The 24,025-nt window shown below is 38.9% G+C and overlaps 1 protein-coding gene across 10 annotated transcripts in view; it reads left to right on the forward strand.

The window, feature by feature from the left end:
* The window catches only part of HIVEP1 (HIVEP zinc finger 1), a 128,977-nt gene that overhangs the window by 97,502 nt on the left and 7,450 nt on the right, over positions 1-24,025 (forward strand). For 6 of the 10 annotated variants that reach the window (XM_050306767.1, XM_050306846.1, XM_050306683.1 and 3 more), the window contains 5 exons: positions 5,095-5,228; positions 6,594-6,769; positions 8,757-8,861; positions 18,715-19,232; positions 22,245-23,997. In XM_050306767.1, coding sequence (XP_050162724.1) covers positions 5,095-5,228; positions 6,594-6,769; positions 8,757-8,861; positions 18,715-19,232; positions 22,245-23,420 — 2,109 coding nt within the window. In that variant the 3' untranslated portion in view covers positions 23,421-23,997. Of the gene's footprint in view, positions 1-5,094; positions 5,229-6,593; positions 6,770-8,756; positions 8,862-18,714; positions 19,233-22,244; positions 23,998-24,025 lie in introns of those variants that run through there. The other 4 variants (XM_050307009.1, XM_050307091.1, XM_050307254.1 and 1 more) reach the window with 3 other exon arrangements.

The following is a 24,025-nucleotide window of genomic DNA, read 5'->3' on the forward strand; positions in this document are numbered from 1 at the left end:
CTTTGGTGCCAAACTCTTCTTTAGAGCTGGCAAAAACGCAGCATCAGTCACAGACCTCCCTTTCTCCATGATCCTTCAGGGCATGGAAACGTTTTGATGGGGGCGTAAAAGCAATCGTAAACTTGTCCTACTCCTGCAGGCTGCCATCAGCAGGGTCATTGGGATGGGACTCAGGGTCTGTGTGCCAGCGGTCACTGTAGAGGAGACGTGCCACAGCCTCGGGAAAAGACCCACGTCTCTGTGGGTGTTGAGTGACAGAGACTCTTGCTGTCAGAGGTCACCCTGGAATGTTTCTGTGTTTGCTAAATGTTTTGCTAAGATACAGAATTGTCAGTGGGGAAAAAAGCAATAGAATGAGAAACTGTATGAGAGGAAGAAATAGTTTCAGAATTACAGGGCTAGTCGAGAAGATACACTGAAACCCTTAAGGCCAAAAGAGCAGTAAAGTGAAACCCGGTCCTTCTGACACCAGTGGGAGACTTTGCTAACATTTTTATCGGGGTTCAAAACTTTATCCGTAATGTTTCATGCAGAAAATACATACAGGCTGCCGGCTTTGTTATAGTGGTTTAATTGAATTGAATTGTTGGTTCCACGTTAGCGTGCTGCCTTGGTTTAAACCCTTACTACATATTTTTAGGTCTACTTCTTCATACATTTTATGAGATGTTGTACTTAATAGTGACAAATTAAAAAAAAAAGAAAAAGGAAAAAAGGAATCAAACATTTAGCCTTTTTCATTGTATGTAGTTGAATGAGGCAAGTCTCACATCAGTTGTGTCATTGACTCATGTTTGTTTTATTTTTAAAAAACAGTCTATCAGAAGAAACTCGCTAATAACAAAGCTGCTGTATGCCTCTTGAAGAAAAGATTTTGTCTACAAACAAACTCTGTTTAGATTATAAATAATGGATAATAATTTAAAAAAAAAAATATTTTGACAGCACCCTTTTAAATGCTCCAGGAGTGCTTAAATGCTGTAATAGGCAGCTGTCAGGTACATTTACAGTGCTTCTACCACAAAAGAACCACAGTTACTAATCTTTCTTCAGTCTTGCTTGCTGACGTTTTGAATGAAGCGCATGAGCATGGTTAAAATGAAGAGTTCTTAAGCTCTGCTTGTGGCTGATTTACAGGCTTTGCTCAGAGCCATTGTGAAGGAAGAAAGTGCAGTGAGAAAGCACCAATAAAAGTTTAATTGGCACTTCAGATTGTGTGAACGAGGTATAGGAAGGCAGAAATTAAAAATTTCAAAGACCTGATAGGTGCTTTGACCTAACACCTCCTGAGTTTTTCCTGCTTTCCTTTCTAATGACTCAGGCAGCAGGATTTCAGCTGCTTTCCAGAATGATGCTGCTGCTGTTCTTAGAATATACTTCTGTGTTACCAGTCTCCGGTCAGAGCTGGTAATGGAATAGCTTATGCTGTCTTGGAAACTTCCTCAGGGAAGCCATGTTTGAAAAAGTAAAAACTGAAATTCCTCATTCAGTTCAGGCCCAGTAACTCTTACTGTTTTGATATTTTTTATTTGAGACTGAGGATGGAAAATATTGGAGGTCCTTTTGGAAATTAACATTCCATTAAAAAAAAATAAAAGCACAAAGCTAACAAACAAATTATTAAATGATTCTTAAAAAAATGTGATTGATTTCCTGCTTAAAAGGTTGGTGGGGTTCTGAGTTCCTTCAGGAACCATGGTTTAGATTGCAGGTCTCTGGGGTTGTGTTTTTTCAAGTGGTTTGCACATTTTAACCCTGACCTGATGGAGAGCTTTAAGTGTTGCTATAATCCAATTTGTAAATAATAAAAATGCAACACCACCTCTGTCACAGACTGATTTGGCATATTCTGCTCATAGGGCTTTAACTGCTGATCTTCTCATCGAGATAAAACGACTTGCCGAACTGTTCCTGGGTTTGCCCCCAGAACTAAGTCATGTTTACAGAGATTTCATGCTACTGCATAACCACTACTAATCACTGTCACAAAAAAAATAATTCTTTTAAAAATAGGTACCATGGGAAATGAAGATACACGTGAACAAAATGCAAACAATAAAGAACTCTGGGACTTTGTTTACTCTTCACAATTCACTGCTCAGAGGCAATAGGTGAAGTTGCCACGTTCCAGTGATTCAGAAAACAAACCACAAATGTTATTATAAAAGAAGCTCCTGGAATGAGTGCAGCACGTGAAAATGTAACAGGAGGTTTCACCTGCATAAAGGCTTATTTTATCTCCCTGCTCTTTTTATTTTATTGTTCCATTTATTATTATTATTTTTCACCAGTTTTCCTCACCTAAAGTCATACTTCTTCAAGTCATACTTCTTCAAGTCCCCATATTGAGCTTGGCTCCGCTTCCTGAAGTGAATCAGTAATGTGTGCAGTATTCCAAGGTGATGATTTTTGAGCAAGAATAGGCTGAAGAATGAAAAGTTTCTCTTAACTGTGGAAAGCTCTCCCTTCTTGGATGATGTGCCATAACAGTCCAGCTCACTACTGGAAATGCAGAATATTTTTATGAGTAAACTAATAAAAGTTTAAAGGCATTAAAAACATTTTCCCTAAGTGGCTGTGTGCCAATGGAAAAAATGTTTAATGAATATTCTAATCTGAAATTTATAACATTGAAAATTCAGGCTGCAAGCATGTTTTTTTTCCAAAGGATGTTGTAAAGTACCAGGAGTATCTATTGAACTCTGGTCTCTGGGCAGCCCTAAGAGCAATTTTTTTTCAGTTTTAAACCAATAACTGAGGACAATGGACTTAAATTGGAGCAAAATGAGTGAAGTAGAAATGAATCATGGTCCTTGTCTCTATGGGAGAAGAGAGACAAGACTGTGTCAGAAACGGAAGGCATAAGTAATGATAAAGAGTTTTTCTGCCCTTTCCACCAGTAAGTGTGGGGGTTTCATGGATTTTGGGTGAGGTACGTTAAAGGATTTCCACACAAGAAACCTGTACTCCTTAGAGATGGATGCTCTTTAAGAGGTACAGAGGGCCCAAATCATTGTCATTATCCAGTTCAAATTTTTCACAAAAAGCTAAACAGACTGTTTTTTTATATTGTCAGATATCATTTCTGTAGATTTCTATGACCAAAACTTAGTGTTTCTGATAGAGCATCTTTGACAGCAGTATTTTGCATATTTAAAACACTGAAGCAATTTATAAAATAGCATATAACCAGTAAACTGAAGTACATCAGGGGAAGTAAACAGTAGTTTGAATACCTGTGTTAGGCTATCTTATGCCTGTGCATAAACACATGTGTTTAAAAAAAAAGAAGGGGTGGTGGGAGAATCAGAAGTATTTGGCCTCATGTTAGTTTTTGCACTCTGGGTGCTTTTGTGAATATACAATTTACTATAACACTGTTTCATCATAGTTTGGATAACAATGTGGGCCAAATACTTCTGGAATCTTTCTTTTTCCTTTGTCTTTTCATTCCTAAAAATTAAATCTGGAAAAAATACTTAGTATTTAGGATTGAAAGATCAAGCACTTAGAGATTGCATTATTCCAGCTGCTGGGAATATTTATGTGATATTGGGTTTATTGTATGTACTCTGTATCTTCCATGGCTCTTTTCCTGTTTAACTACAAATCTCACCTTGTTATTCTTTGTTTGCAGTGGAAACAAAAGCAATTCTTGTGCCTGATAGTGTATAGGAACTACAGCATGTCTGAGTTGCCAGGAATAAGCTTCACTTCTGATATTTCTCATCCACCTTGTATGGGTGCTGTTAAAACATGCAGGGTGAAATTTCTTTCTTCCTACACACAGGCAGAGTTGTCATGTGTGCTTTGATAGAACTGCTCAGATGTTTGAAAATGCAGCCCAAATCAGTCCAGAGGTCTGTATGAAGGCGTATGGATTGGAGTAGTCCTTGTGCATGTGCATATTCCTAGGGCTTTGAATTGAATAGGAAGACACTTTTCCTCTGATCTGTGTTAATTCGTTATCAGGTCAGAAGTAGAAGTAAAGGCAGTGTCTGAGGCTGTGTGAAGGACAGTGGGCAAGGACTGGGTGCCAGAATGATGTCACCCTTCAATATATGTAATGAACAGCGTAATTGATCAGTCATTTTAAGTCTACGAGTGAAGTCATTCCTCTTGCCAAGAATTCACAGCATTAAATTTTATAATGAGTGAAAAACATAAGGCCAGACTTTTTTTTCCTCTCATGATTTTATTCACTTATCAATATGAGCAAATGTGGTAAATGTGCCAGCTATGTGGGTAGAACAGTTTATAAATATAGCAGTAATAATTGCTGGCTAATTGGATCGTTCCTTCATTGTTGCCCATTTTATAAATACCCTAGATTTGGAAGGAGTAGATTTTAATTGGGAAATGTTGGGGGAACTCATCCTCCTTGGAAAAAAAGAAAAAAATTCCCTTTATTAATAATTTGGGAAAATGGAGAAATGTAATTCTGTTCTGCTAGGCAACTGGTATACTTTTTCTTGTACTTTGGTCTGGCAGTAGTAATGCATTGTGGAGCCTTGCTTTGGAAGGGTAACCTCTCCAAATTGGGAACAGTCAGTTTCCACACCAAAACAGGTATATTTTTTAGAAAATATTAGCACTCAAAAATGTTACCTGTTAGTACCTTCCCTTGGTACACCTCTCCTTCCCACCCTTCTCCTCTTTGCTCTGCCATGGGAAGGTTGGCACACAAGTTGGTCCCACTACCACGTTAAGTGCAGGGGAGCGATGCTGTAGCTCTTCGGGAAGCTCTTGGGTTTGAATGTACACATCTTTCTCTGTAGAAGGCTTTCTGTATCTAAAAAGCATCACCTTCATCTTCCCAAAATTAAAAAGAAGCATTTCCTACTGCAGATTCAAAGCATCCCTGGTTTCCTACAGAGCCGTAATCTCCATACAGATTTAGCTGTCCACAAATAGACAATGCATATTACAGAAGTTTGGCAAAAGATATATTTTGTTTCATGCATCTTAACAGTTTCAAAAACCAGTTATTAGAATTGTGGTTTTTATGATGCTTTTATTCATCATAACTTGAATGTTTGAATAGCATATGAATGACACTAATTTTAATGATAAGCATATCTCATTTTCTTTCAGCGAGCATTAAATCGAAAAAAATTGGCTGCAACTGAATTCAGCAATAAGGAAAACTCTGAATCAAGCACTGAGCACGATAAAGAAAACTCCTTTATCAAAACTGTACCAAGAAGAGTTAAAATATTTGATGGAGGGCAAGTATTGTACTTTGTTTACTAGATATCATAAGAAAGTTATTTTTCCTTGATTCTAGACTTTACAGAGATGTTGCTTCCTGACTGATTTATTTTAAGCAACAGTTCCCATATTGTGGTCTGTGGATGTTGCTTTATGTTTCCAAGAAAAATGGAAAGTCATTAGAAGCATGGAGCCATGAGAGTTACGAGAAGGGATAATAAAATAAAGTATAGTAGGCAGCGCAATTCATTTTTTTTCCAAGGAACAGGCATTAATCAGCTGTAAAGGCAGATAGATACAGCCAGAGATGTAAATTCTTTTCCTGTATTTCTCTTACATGATAAATAACACCTATTCTGCAGTAGGGCCATATAACTGTAGCTGGAGAGGATATAGCCCAGGGGCTAAGCAGCAGCCTGTGGTCCAGTTGTCTGGCAGTTTGCTGTTGGCATACATAGGCTGGAGAACTTCTGATTTGAAAAGTGCCATGGAAATATTTACTGAGAGCCCTAGTCCCTGCACCACAATACTTTAAATCTGTTGCCTGATATGAGTAACAGTTGCTTTAACCACAGTGTTGTGCTATGTGCAACATCTTAGAAAACAGATTTTTTAAATAGATAAATGCCAGTGACACCTCTAAAATTTTGGAGCACAAAAATGGTGCATATTTTATTGTTCTCATAATTGGTGGTCAGTTCTAGGGTTTTCCATTAATTGATTCCCAGTTGGAATCTAGTCTAGGCCAGCAGTTAAGCTACTACCAGCTGCCCAGGTAAAACACTGCTGTGTCTCTGCTCAGATCCAAATGTTGCAGGGACCAAGTCACAAAAGCTGAGCTCAACCTTTGGCATCCTTGAGTGGAAATATGAAGGGTGTAATTGAATGTGAATAACTTTTTTTCATCTAGAAACATTCCCCACAGTCTGAGTCCAGAAGACATTGATAGGGAATTTTAAAGACTTTCTCATTGTCATAACTAATGTTGTTCCTTTTCTGCATCCAGTGCAGAGCCTCAGAGATGCTCTTTTAAAGCTTCCTCATGGTGCCCAAACCTACTTTCAAGAACTGACACCTTTAAAAAGTATGTTCCTATGTTGCAAAGAGGAAATTTGAAATCTTTAAATGCTTACTATCAATGGTACCTTTATTAAAAAAGATAAGCTGTTGTTCCTAAACAAATCTGATTACCTAGAGAAACATATAGACATAAATTTAACAAATAAATGCAGAAGCTGAAAAGAAAAAGATCGTGTTTGGTTTTGTCAGTCATTCATTTTCATCTAATGTGTTATTTTAGAAATTCTAGTAGGTTGGTGTTTCTAACTAGAATCATTTTCCCATTACAACTGATTGACTTACTCTTATGGTACTGTTACTAGGTACAAGTCAAATGAAGACTATGTGTATGTTCGAGGGAGAGGGAGAGGGAAGTATATCTGTGAAGAATGTGGAATACGTTGCAAGAAGCCCAGCATGCTCAAGAAGCATATTCGCACACATACAGATGTCCGTCCTTACCACTGCAATTACTGTAACTTTTCCTTCAAAACTAAAGGTAAGTGCACTTTACTGTGTACATTTTCCCCCTTTTTTCTTTCTACTTTAAAGTAGAATTCTTCTCACAATTGGCTGTTCATGAGCTAAAGAGGTTGCCTCTGTGGAGTTTTATTTTCTTAATGCTTCAAATATTTGTAATTTCTGATTTCCTGCTCTGTATGTTTATTCAGATAATCACCTCTACATATGAATGAACTGTGGGGCATGCCACAGTGGGTGAGAAATTGAAGTGGGAGAGTGAAATCCTGGGAATATGATGAAAATTAGGTGAAAACAAGTGAGATGGTTAGCTACTCGTCCTAGACAGGGATGGGACACAGAATTTTATGTCTGAAGCACTGATCTTTTGGAGTTATAAAGTGGGCATATATAGTACTCGTATTGGCACTCAACCAATTGCTCTAAGAAAGAAATTAGCCTTTATTAAATTGCTGTATTGAAATGATTTTTTTTATCCATGAAGGACAAGGTTCACTTTCCACTTGACCTTTTAAGACCCAGAGTTGGACCCCTACTCTCTAAAGCCTGTTTACAACAGAGACTTAAATGCATCCTAGTTTAAGCAGGCAGTATAATAAACAGTGGTAGATCCAGGCAGGAGAAATTTACAGCCAAAATACTTTCAGCAAAAGAATTCTAAGCAGTAAAATTTTTCTTGGCCTTGAACATCATTTAGCAATAATCCCCCCAGCTGTAACCTCAGAAACATTTGTATTTTTAGTGGGTTCAATACTATTTAGCAGTTAGGTGGAAAACTTCCAAGAAATAACCCAGTGCTGCACAAAGTGGGATGAATAGGCTTTAGATGTGTCAAAACTGATCACTGCGTCCTGACAGACTAGGTCATCATATTGCCTACACGATAAAATGCTGGAGTGCAAACCAAATAAATTCTCATTATGGTTTTTGCAGAGTAGGGGTGCTGCCAAGTTCAAGTAATTAAGTTCTGCCCATGTGAAGTTCTCCCTAGTTTCAGTTGTAGCAGATACTTGTATTCAAGTCCTCTTCTGCAGTTGGTATGCCCAGCTGTTGCCATCACTGCTGGCAGAGTCAGTCACACGGTTGGGTGCTCGATGTTTGGTGAACCACCCTTCGTAACAGGACAACGCAGTCAGCAACTTCATGCAGTATGTAAAACTGGAAAATTTGCTATTTGTGAGTCAACATGTTCATAACAATTGTTTCAACATTTGGGGTGAGTTACTACCTTCATTTCAAAGTAGAAACAAAATACTCCATAACCATAGAAAAGTCACCATTACACTGTAATTTCTCCCATTTAAATATCTCAAAGAAACTTTTTTGAGAGACAATAGGAAGTTTAAGTATAAAGTAAGCAGTGACTTCTAGTAACGTGCATTTTATAAATATCGTCATTTACAAATCTGAGCCACTTTTAACTTTTTCTTGATGGTATTTGCCATATTTTCTTTTCAAAGGACAAGGGGGAAGCAGCCTGTTGGGCCTCTGAGATACGCATTCATTTTCGAGATTCAGATCAAATATGTTCATGTTCTGATATTGAATAAAATGAATGTGTTTGCTCAAGTCGGCAGTGAAAATGTTTACACTAAAAATAGGATTCATCAAATACTAAAAGAACTGCAGGATAAGAACTTTAGTTTCATGTGATAGTTTTGGCAACATGACTTTGAGGACTGAATCAGCCTTTTTTATACTTTACAGTACACAAAGAAAGGATCTCTTGCACCAGTGCAAAATACATCATCATCTAGGATTTACATCCTATTCTATTGTATCTCAGTAAAAAAACTCATTGAAATGTACCCAGAGAGCTAGTAGCATTCAGGATGGTGAATCTACCTCAGCCCTTGGGAGCTTGCACTGAGGGACAAGGTTCTAGCAAGTGTGAAATCAAATCATACAGGTTGTTATAAATGTACCCAAAGAAGAGATAAACATGCTGAGTGTATATTTGTAGTAACAGAGTAGTTTTTTGTTGTTGTTTTTTTTTTTTTCTTAAGGAAATTTAACAAAACATATGAAGTCAAAGGCACATAGCAAGAAATGCATGGATTTGGGAGTCTCAGTAGGCTTAATAGATGACCAGGATGGGGAAGAAGAATTTGGTAAGAAATAAGTCTTCTTTCTTTACTGAATTATTGTGGTTATTTTGTCATCCCAATTTCTTACCCTTTCTTTTCCAAAGTTTTTCATTTCTTGTACAGGGAAAAGATGCAGAGATAAAAATCTAAAGAGCTAGTCCAAGGGAGCAAGAAACACTGGAAAAACTTTCAGCAAAAAAATGACAAGCATATGCTAAGGATAAATTGCTGCTGAATTTTTCACAAAGTGTTATGCAGTTTAACTTTATCACTTTCACAGATAAATTTGACAAGACTGAAAATGCCAGAAAAACAGCTGTTTGCCTAGGAAAAAATGTAGTCAAATGTAGTGCTTCTTTGAAAATAGTTGTGCATGAACTGGTCCAAGTTTTGAGATGCATATTTCATTAAAGTTATATCACTAACATGCAACACAAATCACAAATATGTTGCTGAGTGCTTTGCAAGGAGGCTAGTCATCTTCCAGTGTAGAGTTCTGTCCTCCTTCACAAATAATTGGGATAAATCTGCAGATAGGGATCACTTAGAAATTAAAAACATTATTCATCTTGACCTGTTCTAGTTCGTCATTACTGATGAGAATGTTATCAGAATGAATGTATTTGCTAATACCTGGAATTCTCCACTTCCTGCATCCCAAGAGATTTCCACTGAAGAGGAGATGAGATCAAGGACAGTCAAAGAGAGCCAAACCAAGTCGATGAGGGATTTGCTCAGTGATAAGAAAGGTGTGCCTGCATCAGATGCAGTGAGATGGAAAACAGGATTGTGCATTAGGACTGTTCTGGATCTCAGCATGTCTCAGTGCAGTGGTGGCATTTTTCCCTTCCTCACATTCTCAGTGGGGAGATGAGTTGTGTTGCCTCGCCTTGGTGTATTTTTCTTCCTCCAGTGGAATAGTTTGTTAGATTGTGGATGAGGTTTTGAGAAACGAAAGCAGTGGGGGTCTTTATTTAAACAGTAAAGGGAAAGAAAGATGAATGCACTTGCTCCCATATGACAACTATGAGCAGAATAAGCGAATCAGTTTGAATCTAATTCTGAATAATGCTGGGAATATGACTCAGCTGGTATGATTCAGTAGTATGCTAGGTAGAGAGAAACCTGCATTTTCCCTTTTTTGGCATTCTTCGACACACTCCTTTTTCATAAGCAACATACGTCTCCCTTCACAATTTGAAGTACCAAATAAATAACACAAAAGATAAGTGTCAGGACAAATTGCTGTCCTTTTCTTACAGAGGAACAGTTTTTATTAACATTTTCAGCCTTCGAATGGCAGAAAATGTGTCACTTTTTTAAGTGATGTTCTGACACTTTTGTTAGTTTTAAAAACTACAGCTGAACAGATATTTCCATTTATTAGGAACTAAAAACATTTTGTTGATTGATAAATTGATATTCCCAATTGCATACATTAAAAAATGCATTTTTGGTTATAATGTAATGGGAAATGTTTCAAATCTTGACTGAATTTTTAATAACTCTGGGTAGAAGGAAGCCATTTCAAGCATTTGTTGAAAGAATGTTTTCCTTTGACTTCATGACTATTTAATTGAGAAAGAGAGAGGCTCTCTCTTTTTACATATCATGTACAGGCATGTTTAACCATAGTATAAATATATTATACGTTTCCTGAACTATGTTCTTTGCTTCAGCACAGTAATTACTTAATAAATTAAATATTCCATTTGGGGGGAAAAAAAAAAGAAAGCCAGACATTCACTAGGATTTGCTACGTAATCCTTGAAATTCTTCATGGAATTTAATTTTATGACTGCAATGCTTTTTTTCTCCTCCCCCAGAGTAGAGGAGGTAACATTTCTTTCTTTAACTGGAACCCAAAACCAAAAAACAACTTGGTAATGAAATAGCTACCATCTCCAAAGGATCTGGCTCAAGTACCTGTAGTAAAACCAGCTGTGCAGCACAAAGCTCAGCAGTAGAGCCCTGTCCAAGAGGCAGGGCAATTAAACGTATGATAAACATTCATTTGCTGCAGCCAAACCAGTCCAGCCTCTCCAGTTCCTGCAATGCACAGGGCATTTACAATTATCCATGTAAATTCTGTGAGTAACCATACACTTGAAAAATGTGATTTAATCTGTTAGCTCACCTAGACACACATGAAGGTATTTTTCACGATAATTCAGAATCTCGATTGTCAGCCTATTTTTAAGGCAGAATCAGGAGGGGAAAGAAAGTGTGATATACTTGCATACATGCTTTTCAAAGTGTAAATGGTTCCGTTGCCCTATCTGATACCCTTTATGTGCTAATTTGTGCTATATTTGAATGTGATTGAATATTTTTTTGAGGTGTCCAGGCCGTCACAGTTAACAACTCTTTGGCTGCCCTTTCCCCACAGCAGTGCAGCAACATGTCTCCCACAAAGGAAAACGTGATGGGCTGTGGGTATTGAGCAGCATTTGTGGTATTATCTCTTTGGCCCTTTCACCCCCTCCCTCTGATATGCATTGCTGGCGGGTTTGGGCCATATATCCTTTGGTATTTTAAAAAACCTCTTTAAAAGCGTATAATTTTGTTATGTGGTTGATAAAGAAGTTCTGTCTCTTACAAAGTGGTCTGCCTAATCCCATCCTTTTCCTCACTTGGAAGGCTATGTGAGACGCAGAAGGCAATGTGAGATGCGGTAGAAGAAGGTGCAGAAAATCTGATAAGAAATAATTATGACCTCAGAAAAAAAAATTCTTCCTGTAGACTGTGTGAGATTGGCTTGTTTCCTGACCTGCAGAATGCCTGTCTGTCTGTCTTCACCTAATTCATTATCCTAACATTTGGAATACTGATTGTTCTTATGTTAATTGAAATTCTGCACCTTTGCTTAAAATAATTAAGCTGTATGTTTTCCCCTTTGAATTAGAGAATTTACACAGAAATTTAATGAAAACACCAATCCTTTATATGTGAAGGAATTTGCTGGGTCTAGTTTTATGTAGTCTTTTTTGAAGGGTAGGCCATCACAATTATTTAAATACATAATTTTTTACAACCACAGGAGAAGCCAGCTTTGACTGACAGCAGTACAGATGAAATGCATGCAGATTGAAGGAGTGCAAAATTGTGCACAACTCTGAACACATACACACACACACACAGAGCCTTTTTGCAGTAACCTGAGAAGCTGAAATTTTGTTGTGCTGTAGCATTTAGGGAATAAAGAAAGATGCTCTCTAGCTGTCTGAGACTGTATGTGATTAGAGCTTTTAACATAGCATTCTTTGTATTTGGACTTGTCATCATTTGGGTATTAGTAAATACTTTCTGGCCTGGGTTTTTGTATGCAAAACCATTCCCTCATCCGTTTATCTTTCATCTTCTGCTCTGTGGAATGTTCTTGTCACCAAAATACAGGGTTACAATGTGAGGAATGTTAATATCTGAATTAAACTGTCAGAGGAGGTGAACTGTTTAGTGTGACAGACCACAACTGGGGATGTCCTCTTTGGCTGTGCTTACCCAACATTTTGCCATCCAGTCTTAAAAACAGCAGTAATTTGTGTTCAAATTAAAACAGTTACTTTAAAGTTGTAATATATCATATGAAGGCTAAAGTATGAGTGCTATGGTACACCCGAGTAAACTTGCACAAGATAATAATTTAATAATTAAATCAATAGATGGGCAGAACTTATTAAAGTGGTCTCTGCACAGAATTTTTATACCAAAATATCTATTATTTTACCAGTTAAAAGACCTAATTGTAGGTTTTAGATACATATTTTTATATACATATATATATACACACAGACTTTAAAAAATACTTTCATTTTCTGCAGTATTAAAAAGGCTCTTCTGAAGATACAGTAGTTTTAAGTTAATTAGCTATATGTTACTTACAGTAGATATTAAGTAAATTTCAATGACTCTTCATTAGCTTAATCATGACTCAGTGTGTGTTTTCACTGCACCTACGTTTAAGGAGTGAAAATAAATGAAAATCCTTGCAATAATATCCTCCTTTTACAAAGAGAATGGAAGGCTGGTTCTGTATAGCTTACAATAAACTTTATTTATTTTTTGTTATTATCAGTGTCTAGTCTTCAACAAGATGTGCGTTAGGTGTGCTGAACCCCTACACCTACAGCCTGGCAATAAACTACCTAGTGCTAGGCTTGATTTACAATATTCAAGTTACTTAGGAAGATTTGAGTGTAAATAATCTGTTTAAGCAGTGGCTGCTGTTATTTTGGTTTGCTTTACTTCATTACTTCTCATGCTCTTAGGAATGAAAGTCAAACGCCCACAGATTTTTTTTTCTCATTTCTGAGGAGCCCTGGCAATTACCAGTCTGAATTTAACCCAGTAGATGTCACTATGAGTCCTGTTTGAAGGTAGTTAGCAGTGGACAGGAGCTGAAGCAAGACTGAAATCAGTTAATTAAAGCCTATGAACAGATTTAGAATGACAGGAAACCAGCAAGGTTGGATATAGATGCATTGTTTACTGTACTTTTTTTTACCCTTATAAGAATTTGTTTGAATGGTTGTGGATCAGTCTATTACAAGACTAACACAACAGGTGAAAGGCAAGTCTAAGCTCTAATTGTTTAGAAGAGTAGAGTGAATTGATGACATACAGACCTTACTTTCAATTTATGATCATATAATGACATACTGAAAAATACTTCTACCTTTCTTACTGTGGTCTACATTTTTTCTTGAGTTTGATGGAGAATATCTAATACAAAACAGATTATTTTTAAATGCTTTTATGTAGCTGTTAATCCCTAACTGAAGATAATTCCAGAATTTGAGGTGATTTGTATTACTTGGAGGCTTTGTATTAATCAGATTCTAAAAACCAATAAATGTAGTAAATTTAAATGTAGATGTTAATAGATAGTGATTAGATACTTAGTAAGCTATGTCTTTTATCTACATAAGTAGAGCTAATAGCAGTCCTATCATTATCTACGTAACTGTACATTTTCTTAGGAATGTGTAAAACTAAGCAGTCTGTGCTTGTATTTTCAGGTCTTTCTTGCCTTCTTGCCAGTGAAAGAATGACAATAAACATTTTGCTCTTTGTGTGAAAACCTACTTAAATATGATTAAGTTATAACCAAATATGACTAAGTTATAAGTCGTTGAACTTTATCACTGGGTTTGGTAGAGAAATTGCTAAGTCTCTAGCAGGTCCTCAGTAAGTCAGGTTGTGTGACAATAATATTGCAATTAAAATTAAAAGCTGTAAGTTGAGATTCTGAAGAACCTTTGTTTTAGTACTTTACAGTACGATGATAGTTAGATGGCCATTGGTAAAGCCATGTACAGTTAGGATCCTTATAGGAAAAACTTGTAATAATAAAGAACTTAAAAGTACATAGGGAGACCTATTTCAGTTACCTAATTCATAGCATCCCAACTGGAAAAATATGTGGACTTATCAGTCCCAGGCACTTCACTAATGGACATACTAGGATGCTGATAATTCCAACTAATGCTATCGTGCTAAAGAACTTGCAGCTTTTTCTTTTCCATTTTGGGGTAAAATGCCAGTATAACAGAGCCTTAGCCAACAAGCTCATTATCACCACAAGCACAGTACGGAGCTCAGTATCTAAGGACCGAAAGCAAAATAAAGGAAGGACTAAGATGATACTTTGACAATGATTTCTATACTTAATACATAGGATTAAAAGTTTGGTTTTCTTAAAAATGATTGTAGCTGGCATGCAGGCAAAATTCCCAGTCAAAAGTTTTGTCCATGTTTCTGTTATGCCTTGATTTCCATCTGTTCCTAATTTTTGCAGAGTTCAGGTCTGTAGACAAAGTGCACTTTCTCCTGTGAAGTCTAGGAAGAAGAAAGAGTCCTTCTTAGGGTTTTAGAAGATGAGGTTGCAGCAGTTGACAGAGAATGAGAGGCATTCCCTACTCTTCCAGAAAGACTATTTATAAAAAAATCAGGCTGTCTTGAACAGTCTTTCTGTTAAAATGGTGAGAGTTGAGTTACAAATTCGAAAGAGAAGTAGCTTTCATAAGCCTTTACTTAATAGTGTGAAACTTTTTTCCTGTTTTCTTTTTTTAAAAAAAGAAACTGTGAACTTTCATGCCAAAAGCCATTTCTCCATATGTTAGTGGCCTTTAAATTTATGACACATCCTTCATTCTAAAATATCGCACACTGTTTTACAACCTCATACAAAGTTAAACACAGAAGTAATTTTGTTCCCTTTGGAAATTGAGTCAGTTCTAGTTTTACATATATATATAAATACATATATGTGTGTATATATATACATATATATATATGCTACATAAGCATATGGTAATAATTGTGCATAGTTCAAGATAGGAAGCAAAGAATTAATTTTTCCCCCATTAAAACTGCAAGGGAACTTTAGTAGGCAGGGTACAATTACCAGAATGGATTGAGGCCAGTACTACTTGGTTAATAAGACACTGCTTGGAAAAAGAGTCTTTCACTACAAGGAGTGGTCACAGCCTCAGCCTGATGCGTACTTCAGAGAAGACCCATTACCTGCCTGGGTCTTCCATCTTGCCAAAACTACAGCATCTGGTCCTCTCACAACTCCACAGCGATGCTTAACGGGATCACTAATTGCAAAAGCTTGGGCACCTCTTGTTTCAGCAAACACACATGCAGGTATAAAAGCCAGAGCAGAGTGTTCCTTTGTTCATTGCCAGAACAAGCAAGTCAGGAATTTTTTTTCTCATCTGATGTTGCAAAGCGGTGTAGGAGTAAGGGAACCACATTCATCGCTGTCACCTCGCCTACATTGCAGGCTCTGGCTCCAGGTAACCACACTCAAATAGAAGCTGGCAAATGCACAAAGGGTGGAGGTAAACAGGGAAACAATAGAGGGAAACGATATCCCATGGAGACCTGCATGTAAGGAATCTGTGTTCCACACACAGTTCCCCTTTCCCTTTCCATGGTTTTATTCTAGAAAGCCGAGATGTATGCACAAAATTCCTACATAAGCAGCATTTGCTAGTAAATCCCATAGCATTTTAAGTGTTGACTTGAAAAAAGATAGTTTCTCCTTGTAAATCAGGGCATTGTTTGCACATATGTTTTCCTTGCTTTACAAATGTGACAAGTCAGTCTAATCACTTCAGGTAGTTCCGCTTGCCAGTAGAAACAGTCATTTGTGATTGACATCAGCTTTCACAGAAAATGTGATTCACGTGGAGAGAGTGAGAAAAAAGAAAAGAATCAGTAGGATTTCCCAGAGAATAGTTATATGATGCTGGTAAAAAGATTGAAGTTAAGAGGGAGTCTGGAGTGAATTATTTAAGTGCATTATTTAAGGAGTTGTAGGAATCGTGTGGATCACCCTTTAGATGTAACACAGAGAAGTCTTTGGGATCTGTTACAGATCTTTTTACTCTCTGTGCCTGAGAGCATTGTCCAAATATTTCTTGAACTCTGGCAGGCTTGGTGCTGTGACTACTTCCCTGGGAAGACTGTTCCAGTGCCCAACCACCTTCTGGTAAAGAACTTTTTTCCAACCTAAACCTCCCCTGTCACAGTTTCATGCCATTCCCTCAGGTCCTGTCACTGGTTATCACAGAAAAGAGATCAGTGCCTGCCCCTCCTCTTCCCCTCATGAGAAAGTTGTAGACTGCAATGAGTTCTCCCTCAGTCTCCTCTTCTCCAGGCTGAACAGACCAAGTGCCCTCGGCTGCTCCTCATACACCTTCCCCTCAAGGCCCTTCCCCATCTTTGTTGCCCTCCTTTGGACACTCTCTAATAGCTTACTATCTTTCTCATGTTGTGGTGCCCAAAACTGCACACAATATTCAAGGTGAGGCTGCACCAGTGCAGAGCAGAGCAGGACAATCCCCTCCCTCAACAGCCTGTGCTGATGCCTGATGCTGTGCCTGATGCCCCCAGGACATGGTCGGCCCTCCTGGCTGCCAGGGCACTGCTGACTCATGTTACACTTGCCATTGACCAGGACTCCCAGGTCCCTTTCCACAGCACTGCTTTCCAGCATCTCATTCCCCAGTTTGTCCGTACATCCAGGGTTGCCCCATTCCAGGTGCAGAATCTGGCATTTGTCCTTGTTGAACTTCATATGGTTGGTGATATATACAGCCATGGTCCTCCAGCTCAGGGCACTGGGACCCCAGCTAGCCCGTCATCAGCGCTGAAGACAGAGGTAGCTGTTTCCTTTCAGAAATCAAACATATGTAGAGGTTCTAACGTTTTTGCAAATTAATGGTGAAGAAACACTATCTGTGTGAAGAATAGAAATGACAGAAGTACACAGAGAAGAAAAAAAAAGTCTATGTGTTATTGTTAACAGTATTTTTAACAATCCTACTTGCCATAATTTTGGACCTCACAGAATCAATGTTTCTACTAAAATATATTTTCTATTTTGAACAGCTTTGTCTGTGAATGAGAATTATAAACAAAGACTATTTAAAATTCTAAAAAAATATTTTTCTTAGGATCATTCCAATGACCTGGAGGATTTGGGGTATTTTTAATAACTTCTGACATGTTCATATCTGCTATAGCAAGTGGAGAAAATCCACAGTTTCCATATTTAGTCAATGTACAAATTACTGTGTAGGCAAAGAGAGGCAAAGTCATTATAGAGGGATTTTTTCAAAGAAGCTGTTAGTTTAATTCCTAATCGCACTGCTCATTTGAAACCATAAAGGCTTACAATGCTGTGTAACTTATTTAAAGGTAGCTCAATTAAACTTATCTATTTTACCTGGAGTTCAAGGTACTTATTTTTGTTTTGGTAACAGCAGCCTAAAGTATAGGTAGTAAGTTTGACTTCTTTTAAGGGTCTGATTTTTTTTCAGAATCGTTTGTTTTGATGTTAAGTTGCGGTGTAGATTTCCCTAGAACAGGATCTCTGAGATTTTAACTAACCAGCCATCATGGCTTTCACAGAGCCAAATTATTTTTGTGCTGATATTTTTTTTGGACAGCTCAACAGACAGACCTTTAATCAAATACAAAATATTAGTTCATTCAAAGCATTTTGTCTTTTGTAAAATACGATCCCAGACAGTCTGGCTTGGAATCAGGTACAACAGATGGGATTCTCTGTTGCCTTACAAAGACGATTCTTTCTTTCCAAGTGATGATGCAAAAGAAGGTGAAAAGCTGCAGTAGAACTGTATTTAATAGAGAAATTTACCACTAGACAGCAGTTTAGCTTTAAGACTTGAAGTCAGGAGGGCTTCTTCATGTGAGCAAAGATTCAAGCATGCATAGGTAAATTTTGATCGGATTAGGGCTTTCTTGCCTCCTAGGACATCTTGGCTGATTTGTTCATAAACCTTTCAAAACATTAGCAAAGGGAAGAAATCTGGTAAGGTCTAATTTTGCTCTCTTTTGCTTGTTAACGAGACAGATTCCTGACTAACAGCCTCCAGTCTTTCTGTTTGCATCCTTCAAAAACCTTTGCAGCAGTGATTCATATTAGGTACAAGGACACCCACCACCCTCTTATGAGTGAGTCAGAACCAGCTAGAGAATATCCCACTGCTAGGGTTGACAGACCAGCTTCATATATTGTCACTGGAAACCTAATGAACCAGGAATCTGCTCACTTCTTCCCAAGCGAAAGAGTGAAGGGTGACTTTGATCAAATGGTTATAAATGGCTTAAAAGAAAACAGCCAAATCCAGAAGCTTGAAAACAATACAGTAGCAGAAGATGAAATATTATGTGGCTGTATAGTTAAATATGTATGGTGGAAAATTTTTGATGCAATGGGATGTGACTGAAAAAGGCATGTGCCATGTGCTTTTTTGGTCTTTCTAGTTTCTCTCTCCCTCTTCCTTCCCAATGAGTCCAGGACCTTCATTGTCTTACCTTCTAATTCCCACTTTTGCAGGTGAGAAGCAAAGAATTGGCTATGACCGGTCAGGATATGATGTGGAGGAGTCTGATGGTGGAGATGAAGATGAAAATGACAATGAAGATGATGATGAAGACAGCCAGGCTGAGTCAGTGCTATCCACAACCCCCTCGGTGACGGCCAGCCCCCAGCATCACCCCTCTCGACACAGCCTGCAGGATGTTGCCAGCACCGATGAAGACATCAGACTTCCAGACTGTTTTGCTGGGGTTCACACGGACTCCATGGATGGTCTGCCAAAAGCGCTGCTGACGAAAATGACCGTCCTTAGCACTGTGCAGTCAGTTAGCAGGACCTCCGGGTCACCAGCAGAGTTCACCCATCAGGAAGCACATGAGGATAAAGCCCAAGAGAGAGGAGCAGGTCCCCACAGTGCTAGTGTGGCACTGGCAGACATCACTCCTACGTCCCCAGGTCGACAGATGTCTGTGGATTACCCTGATCCAGAAACAGCTTTGGGCCACTCCTTAATATCAACTGCAACTCTTACAAAGGTAGGAGTGCCTGACTCTGGGGAGAGAACGGGATTTTAAACCCTCTTTCTAAAGATCTTTTTTGAGATTTTTGAAAGATCAAAATGTTGGCCTTTCCCTTCATTCTTAAGAGTTGCTGGGTGATGAGTCTTTCAGAAGAGTTGAAAGTAATCAAAGCACAAATGTGTAGGACTCCAGGAACAAGGATGTTGTATGAGCACTGCTTTTAAAATTCTTTGATTTGATTGTATTCTTCCTGAAAGGATTAATTGTAATACGGTCATTTCAACTGATGTTTGGAGCTGGTAGATTGTATTACAAATAAGAAGGAAGTAACAAATATGGCATAAACTATATGTTTATTATTCCACATATGTCCACAATATGGGGAATAAACATACATTGGTGGTTATGAAGTTTTCAGAGAAAAGTGATAGAATTCCGAAGTCTTTTCACTATGAAATATGATGATAGAATAATTGATGATTCCCAATGGAAATTAATCAAGTCCCAAAGGTTTTTGCCTTATCACTATAAAAAAATTGTGCAATTGCTTATATCTCCTTCAAATATGCTTAATAGTAGAATTAGAAAGAGCACCAGATGTTCAAGGAAACTAGGAGATTACCGTTGTGCAATAGCAAAAGGAGAGATGAACACAGAACTGAGACCTGAGTTCCCAATACTCTCGGTTTTTCTCCAAACTGAATTATTTTCATCAGAAAAGGATAAGTTTTGCCCATGCATGTGCTAGACACACAGCTTGTCAAACAGTGTGCAGAAAGATGAGGTCAGTTTGTGTGCAAGGCTGCGGGACCATTCAGAACTCTGCCTAGGAAATCACAGAAGGGAATTGGCAGGTGTTAAGCCTCTTTACTATTCATCAGTAGTTTTAATGCACTCTGGTGGGGATGGTACAAGTCACATACCTGACTGACCCTAAGGTTATCACTTGAAATTTGAATTCTTACTGAAAACCGTGAAGGCATTTGAGCTTTTCAGAATACTGCTCAGAAAAATGTGATGCAAAGTACAGTTTAATTAAAGGCGTAATTAAAGTCCTGCCTTCTCCATGATGAATGAGACATTATATAGAATCATATCATCTAGGTTGGGAAAGACCTTTAAGATCATTGAGTCTGGCCATAAACCTAACTTTGCATACAGTTATAGAAAAACCAGTAGCAGGAAATTTTCAAAAACATAGACAGTAAGTAAAAATTTAATTCTGCTTTAAGTACTTATTGACCTGTTTTTTTCTTTGGAAATCCATACTGCTGGATTTATTTTTTACAAAGTTTAAGATAGCTAACTGTTGGCAAGGAGAAACAGTAAAAGTTATTGCTGCATTGCATTGTTTGACACAGATTCATTTCTGCTTGTAAGAACTGTGAGTTCATGTGGCAAATGTAAATTGGAGCAAGTTTCTGGTGTGACAGAGAATAAAACAAAGTGGTCTCTGATCAGTGTATATACCTTCCAGAAAAGAGGTAGGGTCTTTAATTTGGATTTTTAGTTCCAGTTGTTGCCAATAGATACCAGAAAGACATTTGACTAAGTTTACTCTCATATTAAGTAGAACCACAGAAACCTCAAGTAAATATTCATACAATTAAAAATGTTGAAAGGTCTTCATTTAAGTAGCTTTAATAATTGTCTACATTAATATATTAAAATTAAAAAAAAAAAACACAAAAAACCCCAAAAAAACCAAAAACAAAACAACAAACAAACAAACAAAAAAACTACCAAAACCCCAAAAAAACCAAAAACAAACAAAAAAAAAAAGAAAAAAAAAAAAAAACAAAAAACACACAGAAGGCATGTAAGTAATACAGGGCAGTAGTTCCTTTCCAGACTCCTTTCCCAGACCAAAAGAAGTCGCAGCCTTGTGTCTCTGATGGTTCCTCTACAGTCTGTTCTTGTGGGTGTGGATCCCACTTCTTGCAATCAAGACAAGGAGCCAACACAACTCTGGAAGGCTGCTGTATGTTCCTTTGAAAGTATCCATACCAGTTTATCAGGATTTATTGGGAGGTGTCAGTTCTGAGAAAGATGCTGGCTACTTTCTGACACTCGTCTTCCTGTTTAGACTGGTTGTCACTGCATAATCAGTTAATCATATTCTCCCTTAGTCAATATATTTCCTACCAACAGTTTTCAAAAGCATTTCTGTTTGTTTTTCCATTTTGTGCCTGCTCTAGAGATCTCTGGAGAGATTGGTCAGAACTACAGAATTACTGTTTAGGACTATATAAGCTAAGTAAGGTTGAACCACTCTTAGTGTGTTATGAATATGCCTAAAACTAAACTGTGACATTGCAATTGCACTTTAGGACTACTCGTTTTAGGAGGTTTTAGGAAATAAATTGCCAGCCTTGGTCAGTAAAAGGCTATACGAGAAGAAAAGGGATTATCAGACCAGGTGTGTAAACCAAATAAATCACAGTGAGCAAAGGCAGAAACAGGATGTGGGTCCCACATCTCACTCTAGCATCCACCTATCACCTCTACCATGCAGGAGCTGTAGTTGTCATCCTTCTCTTGTAATTGCACATCTCCTGTCTGCCACATTAGAAGCACTTACCGACAAATGTGCCATGATGCTGCCTCTGCCTGCCAGAGGCTGTAATGCCTTCAGGAGAGGAACCCAGTGCATCAAAAATGCTAGCTTATGCTTATTTAACCTTCTTATGTCAGGTGATTTCCACATAAAACAGTTCTCCAAAGCCTTCTTGCTCCTTAAAAAACCTATAGAAAAGATTTTCAGCAATGTTTTTGAGTACTAGTGTTAGAGAGAAATTAAGCAGGCTAATTAGGAGAGGAAAATTCAATTAGTGGGTGAGGAAGAAGTTGGAAAAAGAAAGGAAGGAGATCAGTTCATTGTTCAAGTTGAGCAGCATATACTATGAACCGGTTTGTTGTTTTCTCTTAAAAGGGGGTATGGGAAGCATTCCAGCTACCTTGTGTTTTCATTTCACTGGAGGGTAGTGGTGGCTGCTGCATTAACACACCTGTGTTGTTCTCTCGCAGAGCGTGCCCTCCATCAGTTCCCCCTCCTCACCAGCAGACCACAGCATGCAGACAACAGCGCCATCACCCTACACCGAAATCCCCGAGGAGAAGCTGGCCGGGTGCCCACAGCAGGCTGCCGAGCTGAGGGCTCCCCAGACTCACCTCTTCAGCCACCTCCCTCTGCACTCGCAGCGGCAAGCCAAGGCACCCTACGGCATGGTACCTGTCGGAGGCATCCAGGTGGTCCCCGCCGGCCTGGCCACCTACTCCACCTTCGTTCCTATCCAGGCTGGGCCGGTGCAGCTCACTATCCCAGCCGTTAGTGTGATTCACAGAACTACCAACGCACTTGGTGAGGCAGGCGGCGCGGCCGCTGGCACCACCACAAATCCCATGGGGGTCGCCGAGGTGAACAGTGTGGTGCCATGCATTCCCATCGGCCAGGTGAGCGTTCCGGGCATTCAGGGTCTCGGCACGCCCAACCTGCAGCCTCTGCCACCTCTGGGCATGGAGACAGTGAACATTGTAGGCCTGGCAAACACCAACATCACCCCACAGATGCGCCCTTCAGGAATTACCCTCAACGCTGTGGGCCTCCAGGTGCTGACCGCTGGCACGGCCCCACAGGGCACCCCCAGCCCACAGGCGCACATTCCCGGCCTGCAGATACTGAATATCGCCCTGCCGACCCTCATTCCCTCTGTCAGCCCTGCCAGCACCGAGGGACATGGAGTCTCTGAGGCACCCACCACGGGCAGCAAGCCCTGCGAGGTCCAGCTGGAGCCAGCTCCTGTTGGCTTCCCCGCGGCCGAGGTCGGCCAGCCCAGCCGAGATGCTTCTCCTCAGGTAGTGTCTGGTGGCCAGCAGTACAGTGGGAAGAGCCATCCTGAGCCCAGCCCTCTGACCAACCTCGAGCAACCCATTGGTTCAGGGAAAGTGGATCCTGAAAAGACTGATCTCGCGAACCCCACCAAGCCAAAGCGTGACCTCCCTTCCCAGCAGGTGAAGAGGGCTGCCCCAGCAGAGCCCCGCTCCAAGGTGAATCCCAACACATTAACCAAGTCCCCGGTCCACCGAACTGTCACCCCGGACAGACAGGTACACAGGCCATCCGCCCCTCCCCGGCGGCAAAACACGGTGCAGTTTAGCGATGGCAGCAGTGACGATGAGGATAGACTTGTAATAGCAACCTAGTTTTTGTTTTTCATTGTGTTTTTATTTTTAGGGGGGTTTTGGGTTTTTTTTATAACACTTACAGGTTTCTTTGCAAACCTTCCTTTCCTTAAAGCACATTTTTCTGACACAAACCCATTACTAATCTTCGTGCAATCATGAACTCTTGACCAATAATTGTTGTTCCTTGTCAGCTCCAGCCATTTTTGTACATGTTGTATAGACGATTGTGCCTTTTTGGAGTTTTATGTTTAGAAACCTGTACAGATTGTTGAATATATATATATAAAATATATATATATAAAATATGTATATTAAAACCAGGTAGCTGCTTGTGTTTAGTAAGTAAACATCCTATGTCAGATAAATAAAGAATTAAATTATATGTTGCACTGTTAAATGTAAATTTTTATGGCTGTGGGACAAAGTTTCTGTGTACAGATCTAGTATGTAAAACTCCATATTTATTGTATCCATATTAGTCTTGGAAAAGGGTCTGTCCATCTTTCTTGTGTAAGACGGTAGCTTTACACTTCAAAGAGAAATACAGTATCTGTGTTACAAAATATTACAGTAAAATTTTGTTTACTGACTTTACCATTGCTTATGTTGTGCCTTCTTGATGC

This window comes from Myiozetetes cayanensis, unplaced genomic scaffold, assembly GCF_022539395.1.
Source record: "Myiozetetes cayanensis isolate MyiCay16 unplaced genomic scaffold, myiCay2020 scf1, whole genome shotgun sequence".
In the NCBI taxonomy this organism is placed as follows: domain Eukaryota; kingdom Metazoa; phylum Chordata; class Aves; order Passeriformes; family Tyrannidae; genus Myiozetetes; species Myiozetetes cayanensis.